This window comes from Scleropages formosus, chromosome 6, assembly GCF_900964775.1.
Source record: "Scleropages formosus chromosome 6, fSclFor1.1, whole genome shotgun sequence".
Taxonomy (NCBI): Eukaryota; Metazoa; Chordata; class Actinopteri; order Osteoglossiformes; family Osteoglossidae; genus Scleropages; species Scleropages formosus.
Genome location: NC_041811.1, coordinates 17,868,725 through 17,877,471, shown reverse-complemented (window position 1 = coordinate 17,877,471; position 8,747 = coordinate 17,868,725). Strand labels below are relative to the sequence as shown.

The window sequence follows — 8,747 nt, the reverse complement described above, 5'->3', positions numbered from 1 at the left end:
CCTTGTGACAGACTGGCGTCCCGTCCTGGGTGTGCCCCCTCCGGCCTTATGCCCTGTGTTGCCGGGTAGGCTCTGGTTCCCCGCGCCCCTGTATGGGACAAGCGGTTTCAGTAAATGTGTGTGTGTGTGTGTGTGTGTGTATTATTATTGTTTTTGTTTTCTTGACAGTTTATTCCAAAGCAATTTGCAATGCAAGGTTTGCAGAGCAGCTGTAAGTGTAAGCACTGTATTACTGTATTACTATTAAATACACATACAGATATGATCTTTCCCGTTATTCTTATTCTTTTACCAATACAAGGGTAGTACAAGGAATAATTTTCAGCAGCAGATAATGAAAACTCTGAAGAATAGATCTCAATCCGTTCAAGCTTGAGAAGATACGCGTAGAAAAGCCTTTCTCTTCCACCAGGTGGCGCTACTGTCATTCGAATCTGCTAACTGCTTCCCACCATAATGTACCAACAAGGTCTGTTTGATGCATCGCAATACAGCCTTAATTTAATTATTTCACAAATCCGCAATACGTTTCCCTTCACCTGATAGGTGGAGACAGCTGTATCTACATCAAACATGAATTTAAGGTTTAGATCAATGGTCTGATTTTCTCCAATTTCGTAAAAAAATTCATTTGTTTTGTTCCCAAATATATTGCCAACACACTCACTCACACACACACAACGTCCACAACCGCTTGTCCCGAGCGGGGTCGCGGCGAGCCGGAGTCTAACTCGGCAGCACAGGGCGCGGGGCTGGAGGGGGAGGGGACACAGCCCGTACAGGTATATTGCCAATACTATATTAATAATAAGAAAGACTAAAAATCACATGCAAAATACTTCGTGTCTCCTAACAAAAATATACTTGTGATGTGAAACATCCATCCATCCATTCCTTCTCAATAACCGCTTGTTCGGTGCATGGTCGTGGCGGTCCGGAGCCTATCCTGGAAACATGGGATGCAAGGAAGGATACAACCACAACAAGACGTCATTCGATTACAGGGCATTTATATATGAAGCAGTATAATATATTCGAGACGTTAATAAAGATTCGGTAACTAATTTATTCTGTTTTTATTTCTTCATACAGGCCCTTTCTAGATGATGTCAAACTGTTCCCAACTTTAAGAAAACTGAGTGTAGCCTGTTGTTTCCCTGAGGTATTTTTAAATATTTTTTCTTTCTTTACTCACTGTTCGCTCACTTTGAGTTAGAAATAATAACCCGAAAACGACAGATACCGGCGGCAAACAGGCTCGTTTGAGGTTTGTTATTTCGGACTAGAAGCCATATTTAAATTTTCCAAGTTTTATAAAATGTTCACGAGACTTGCCTACACTGTTTACTTTTGCCATAATAAGTCGTGCTTTTTAATCGAATTCTGTTGCCTCGCATAAACAACGGGTGGTTTACGAACCGCTGTGAGGGAATGTTAGATCTGGTGATCGTTCTTAACGATAGCTTTCATCTAGGTGACTTGAAAGGCTGCGGAGGGTCAGCGCCTTCACCAGGGGGTATTGGTGGGATTCGAACCAGCAACCTCCCGACTGCAACAGCACAGCGCTCCCCACCTCGGCCCAGCTGAGACCTGGCGGGATAACGCTGGCCCGGCTGCCCTGCTGCTTTACATTTACCCCTCCCCCGTATCCGCCCCGAACACAAGGGCCGATCCTCCCTCTCACACCCTTTCTACTAAAGAGGAGGAGAGCTGCGGGAGCTGCGGTCCTCACGCACACGCTCGCACGCGCTCAAACCGACGCACAGCGTCTCGGCGAGGATCGACTCGAGGAGACGCGTGTTCGGCAGTCGGACAGCCCACCGAGCAGCCAGGCGGCGGGAACCCGGGAGGATCAACAGGAAGGAAGGAAGGAAGGAAGGAAGGAAAAGGCTTTCAGAGTGAAGCTCCGTTACAAGGACAAGAATTGAAGAAGTGCAGCCTGCGCAGCCGAGAAGAAGGAGAAGCCGCGATCTCAAGTGTGCGAGTTCGCCTTCATCGTCGCCGTTCCCGGGTGACATGTCCGTGTCCCTGTCCGAGGGCTGCGCGGTGTCCCTCTGAAGAAGTCCTGCTGTCACCTGGACAGGTACACCGGCGTCCGCGCTCTTAGTTAGGGTGCTTTACACGAGTGCGTGCGCCTTTTACTATTACCTTACGAGCAAAAGAGAAGATTTCGGCATGTGCGAAAATAATTGAAGATAATCATGCCATATATAATTTATTTGTCACAACTTGAATTCCGTGCAGGAAACACGTTTTAAATTAATCCCTCTTGAACGATCACCGGCGTCGCCGTATGAAATCTAGTTCACTTCGTGTTTGAATGGATGATCATGTTGCAGCCGGAATAATTTCTTACATTGTTTTCGAGCTGTCAAGTGTTAAGATGGGCTGTGCTATAGACCTCTCTCCTCTCTCACTTTTAAGACATGATGAAAGTATGTCAAAGAAAGCGCTAATAAATATAAGTACGCCCAGTAATTAAAGAGACGCGATGATGCGATGAGACGGACGATACTGTGTGTGTGTGTGTGTGTGTGTGTGTGTGTGTGTGTGTGTGTGTGTAATATATATATATATAGACTCTATATAATAGAGACCGGCGGCGAGGCGCGCTGACAGCACGGGCTCGAAACGGACCGTTCGGACGTACGTGTAAATATCGCTGCTGTGATGCTTGTTGCATCCAGGTGGCCTGTGATCATTAAACGGGAAAGTGCATTCCACATGATAAACCCCAGGAATTTGCTTCATTATCGCTGCTGGCATGCAAATTAATTCTGTTCCTATTAGTCACGTTGACAATTGCCTCTGGTTGGCAATGAACTTGAAAACAGGAGGCTTCTTCATTTTAAATAAATAGAGGCATGTTGAAGATCACCTATCCACCTTGATTCATTCTGAGAAATCTGTTGTTTTTGCCCCCCCCGTCGTTTGATGTAGGATCCAATGAAAATGTCCATCTGCGTCCACGAGAACCGCAAATCCCGGGCCAGCTCCGGGTCCATGAACATATATCTCTTCCACAAGTCCTCTTATGCCGACAGCGTGTTGATGCACCTGAATGCCCTGCGACATCAGAGGCTTTTCACCGATGTCATGCTGCACGCTGGAGACCGATCCTTCCCGTGCCATCGAGCCGTTCTGGCTGCCTGCAGCCGCTACTTCGAGGCAATGTTCAGCGGCGGCCTACGTGAGAGCCAAGCCAGTGAGGTGGACTTCCATGACTCCGTCCACCCCGAGGTGCTGGAGCTGCTGCTGGACTACGCCTACTCCTCCAGGGTTGTCATCAATGAGGAGAATGCCGAGTCTCTTTTGGAGGCAGGCGACATGCTGGAGTTCCAGGACATCCGGGATGCCTGCGCCGAGTTCCTGGAGAAAAACCTGCACCCCACCAACTGCCTGGGCATGCTGCTGCTCTCCGACGCCCACCAGTGTGCCAAGCTCTTTGAGCTCTCCTGGAGCATGTGCCTCAGCCACTTCCCCACCATCTGCAAGACTGAGGACTTCCTACAGCTGCCCAAAGACATGTTGGTGCAGTTGCTCTCTCACGAGGAGCTTGAGACTGAGGATGAGAGGCTGGTGTATGAGTCAGCGCTGAACTGGGTTAACTTCGACTTGGAAAGGAGGCACTGCCATCTCCCGGAGCTGTTGCGGACGGTCCGCCTCGCCCTCCTGCCTGCCATCTTTCTCATGGAGAATGTCTCCACAGAGGAACTCATCAACAAGCAGGCAAAGAGTCGTGAGCTGGTGGATGAGGCCATACGCTGCAAGCTAAAGATCCTGCAGAATGATGGCGTTGTTACGAGCTTGTGTGCCCGTCCAAGGAAGACCAGCCATGCCCTCTTCCTCCTGGGGGGGCAGACCTTCATGTGTGACAAGCTTTACCTCGTGGACCAGAAAGCCAAAGAGATCATTCCCAAGGCTGACATCCCCAGCCCCCGAAAGGAGTTCAGCGCCTGTGCAATTGGCTGCAAGGTGTACGTCACGGGAGGACGGGGCTCAGAGAACGGGGTGTCCAAAGATGTCTGGGTGTATGACACTGTGCATGAAGAGTGGTCCAAGGCAGCGCCCATGCTCATTGCCAGGTTTGGCCACGGCTCCGCCGAGCTCCGACACTGTCTCTACGTGGTGGGCGGACACACGGCTGCCACTGGCTGCCTCCCAGCCTCTCCGTCGGTGTCACTCAAACAGGTGGAGCAGTACGACCCGGCCACCAACAAGTGGACCATGGTGGCCCCGCTCAGGGAAGGGGTGAGCAATGCAGCGGTGGTGAGTGTCAAGCTAAAGCTGTTCGCCTTCGGGGGCACCAGCGTGAGCCACGACAAGCTGCCCAAGGTGCAATGCTACGACCCTCCGGAGAACAGGTGGACGGTGCCCGCCACCTGTCCTCAGCCCTGGCGATACACAGCCGCTGCAGTGCTGGGCAGCCAGATTTTTGTCATGGGAGGGGACACTGAATTCTCTGCATGCTCCGCGTACAAGTTCAGCAGCGAGACCTACCAGTGGACTAAAGTGGGTGATGTCACAGCCAAGCGGATGAGCTGCCAGGCAGTGGCTTCTGGTAATAAGCTCTATGTTGTGGGTGGCTACTTTGGTACGCAGCGGTGTAAAACTCTGGACTGCTACGACCCCACGCTGGACACATGGAATAGCATTACCACGGTGCCATACTCGCTCATCCCCACAGCTTTCGTCAGCACGTGGAAGCATCTTCCTGCCTAGATGCTAAGCTCACACCCTCAAGGTATGAAAGAGTCTCACAATCATCTCATCTTCAACTAAGAATGAATAGTTTAAAGAACTCTACACATATCATTTTTTATGGTATTGTTTTTTTTTTTTTTTTGAAGTAACTGAACAGTTCTGATTACCAGAAATGCCATTTTAACTAGAGAAACATTAAATAACCAGTAAAATAAATAACTGGATTGTTCCCAACTCCCTTTACTCTGATCACAGGGGCAAAGGAACTTAATCGCCTTGAGTATTGAGGGAATTTAATTTATATGATTAGATTACTGACATAATGTGGCAATTGGAGATTGCGTGCAATGAATGCAAGTGACCTACATGCTTTTTCATAGCGCACGTGTGTGGTTTCTACTAAAGGAGGCTAAAAAGTCGATGAATCCAAGAATCTCTGTTTCACAAAGTAATGTAAACAGATGGGCTCCCTCCATTTCTATACTGGAGGATGCAAATGTTACACCAGTCATGCTGTGTTATCAGTAGCAGTAAAGATAAAAATCACCTCAACCCTGCAGTACATTAGTATGAGATATACAATTCAGTTCACAGAAATATGTCCTTAGGTGTCCTGGTATTTAGCTTTCAGTGAACGGACAGATTTGCTAACGGTGCAGTCTAATCGTTAATTCAGCAGGAGCCAAATGATGATATAACACTAACATTGTTCCGAAGTCAAAATTTGTCTCTATAAATGCCAATTAGATGAGCTAAGCTGGCAGATGGCCGCACCTTAAAGTGGTCTGGGTCTTAATAATTATGTTTAGTTTTTTGGGGTTTTTAAAGGCTGAACATCAGCACTGATGGAAAAGTGAGAAGTGGCATTTCTGCAATGGCTATTCATGGGAGAGGGATGCCCCTTTCACCTCCATTTCCTGTGGTGCCAGCATATTCTTCCACTAAATCCATTAAATGATGATAAACGGGCCTGATGGAAATCGTGTCGGCTGCCTTCTCCTTTTCAGCTGCGGACTCTGTAAATGGCCAGCTGGGTTTTAAAAGAGCAAAGAGAAAGCTGAACAGTCCACATTAGTTATCGCTAATTATTCTGCCCATTCAATGAAACAAAAACTTGTTTCCGTCTCCACAAATTATAGATGTTACAGTTAGACAGAAGCAATAGGATTAGGGAGAACGTCTTTCAATTTTTTGCAGATTCTCCCACTGAAATCCCTCCAAAACGGGACAAGATTTTTAAAAGCCAGACTCCTTTGTTGGATTGAATCTACAGGCTTCCCTTGCTGGGTCATATAGAAGTAAGCGATCCAGGCACAGGAAGATGTCAATGAATGAATTAACCAGCAAAGCTCCAGTAAACCTGGCAAGGACCTTGCGGAGCACCCCTCAGCTCTTGAGGTTGTGAAAACCTCCATGAGGGATTCCATAGGCTTCTTTGTTTGTGTGTAAAATGTTGACCACCTAGGCTGGGCAGTAAAAGTGGTGGACCCTTTGTGAAGGGTCATTAATGCTTTTGAAGCGCTTACAAATAGTTTTGATGGGGTCCAGTAACAATGTTGTCGAGTCCCGGTTCACACCAGCAGGACAGAGGGGAGGGGGGGGTATCGCTTCCTGTTCTCGTGTTCCACTTCGTTCTCATATGGTGCCTCAGAACCTTTGGCTTCATGCTGGTAAACCTAAGACGTCAATCCACCTAAACTTTCTGATCCTCTGCTCGCACGTCACTTAAGATTGACTACAGGGACTCCGGTATCTGAGTTGGAATCGTGGGATTTTCAGCAAAATTTGCATCCTGTTCATAACTTTAGCTGCAGTAATGAGGAAAGTCTCTGATCTGAATGGAGATTTATTCAGAAAGTCCCATTGCCCTTGTTTTACGGTCTGTAGGCATGCCTTTATTCATGACACATCGGTCCTTGGGAGGTGGGCGGATTAGAGTGGGGGGAGGGGTTTGGGAGGAGAGAAGGGTTGTTTTCACGCTTTCCTGTCTGTGGAGGACCGAGATGACAAGCGTTTGTTAATTGCCATTCTTCTGCCGTGACTTTGCTGCCCAAAGCCAGTGGCTTTGGACAGCAAATCATTTTTATGACTCGGAACACAAATTAAAGAGTGTTTCAGCCAGGCTGTGTGGGAGGCTCGCAGAGGAAGCAAAATTGTTGTTGCCGTCCAAATTATCTCGACTGAAGGAGCCAGCAGTTAAAGCCCTTTCTAAATCAGACTGCAGGGGAGAATCAATCTTTTAAATTTCTGTTAGTTGTGCACTGCTTATTGATGTGTCCAAGGTTATGGAAGCATCAGTAAGTAGATTCTAACTTAAATCTTTATTGTGTAATTTGACTTAAAGTCATGATTCAAGAACACAGATTTTTGCTCACAAAGGCCCATCCTGCTGCTGCAAATATTCCAGAGAAAATTATTAGTGGTGAAAATACACTGTGTCAGTTTTGTTTCTATTAACTTAAATTTTTTTGTCCTGTCTTTTTCCATTTTCTTTCCACAGATTCCCCTGTTTCCAATACATCTGCCGAATTTGAACTGTGAAGGACACTCTGAAGTCCCTGTGCAGTCAAAAACCCGAGCTTCTACTTTCACATTAAGTGCACTACTGGTGTATAAGGTGGACCCAGCTGTCGTTTTGACATTTCATTCACTGTATGCCAGTTAAATGATGTGAAGCTGAAAGAGCCTGAATGTAGCATCATCTTCTGAATGGTGTGTTGTGTTGCTCTTAAACGCAAATAAGCACTAAACTTGTGCCAAACTAGTACAAATCTACATGTGTGAAAGACATACAGTACCTTATCTCACTGTCCACCCACAAGGCTAACATTGGCAAGGAAATCCGTGATGTTATCGTCATCGTCTTAAGACTTGATGTTTAAGACAGATACTTTGGCCATATCTCCTAGCAGTTTCCAGGGTTTCACCTAACTTCAAAAGCAGACTACATTTTTGGATTTTAATGTTAATTGAATTACCCTCAAATGTAGTTTTAAAAAAATCACTGCACAGGGACTTTGATATTGCATGAAGGATGAAACAGTTGATGTCTCGGCTGGGTGGTCCTGCAAACAAATGGACTGGACTCTCGAGTGTGTTCTCTGCTGGACCACAAAGTGGATACCGTGAAGGACCAGCTGCTGACTTGTGTCTCTTTTCAGCATTTTAGTGACATCAGCATGGTCATTAAGCATGGTTCAGATAAAAGTTCTTGTATCCTAGAGTAGGGGTGAACATTTCTTTGTACCCTACAAGGGAAAAGACCCAGACCCGTGTTTACCCAGAGAGGTGTAAAAAAGTTAGCAGTGGCCATTGGCTCACTTTATCACTGCTTGAAGAACCAGCACCAGCTGTGTTAAGTCGCAAAACATGCCCCGACATGTCCGTTGAGTACGGGTACTGCGTAACGGTCCCCTTTAGGACAATTTTCCAGTGGACACTGAAAGAGGCCCATGAGGTTGCAGTGGACGTGATGAACCATGAGAAGAAATGCTCCAATGCATCAGAAGGTTTCTTGGAACGTAATATGAAAAAAGCTTAAGTCGTAGCTTTAAATTAAGCTGTTGTACCATATTTATATGTTTGTTTTATTTTCAAAATGTTTTAGTTATTCTACATTATTTATTGTTTCACAGCTTGTAATCCTAAGTGGAGGTTTAAACTATGTTTCATACTCATGCATGGCCCTCTGTTCTGTCGATAGGGCTATTTTGCACATTTTGAGTTTCTCTGAAGTGGAAACCATTTTTTTCGGGTTATGTTGGGGGCAGAGTGTTTTCATACATGTGCTCTTGCCATCGCTGTTGTTACTGGAGTATCTCAGGAGCATTACAGTTGGAAATGGAAGGATCTCAGAGCGCAAGCAACCAGAAAGCCCTTAAGCGGGTGCCAGGGAGGAATGGACCAGTGGAGTCTGACCTCGCTTTTACTCCATCAAGGTTCATCGGGCCCGCAGAATCACACTGTGTTTCTCGTGATTCACTGTCAGCCGTAGAGAATGAAAATGGAATGCAGAAACTGGATGCATCAGAATGCTGGACTGG

The 8,747-nt window shown here is 46.6% G+C and overlaps 1 protein-coding gene across 1 annotated transcript; it reads left to right on the top strand.

Annotated features, from left to right (window-relative positions):
- The first annotated feature begins 1,715 nt into the window (after positions 1-1,715).
- enc1 (ectodermal-neural cortex 1) lies at positions 1,716-8,148 on the top strand. Its single transcript, XM_018736723.2, has 3 exons — positions 1,716-2,083; positions 2,941-4,744; positions 7,205-8,148. Exon 2 carries the CDS (start codon positions 2,947-2,949, stop codon positions 4,720-4,722), a length of 1,776 nt encoding a protein of 591 aa, XP_018592239.1. The 5' UTR covers positions 1,716-2,083; positions 2,941-2,946; the 3' UTR covers positions 4,723-4,744; positions 7,205-8,148.
- The last annotated feature ends 599 nt before the right edge of the window (positions 8,149-8,747 follow it).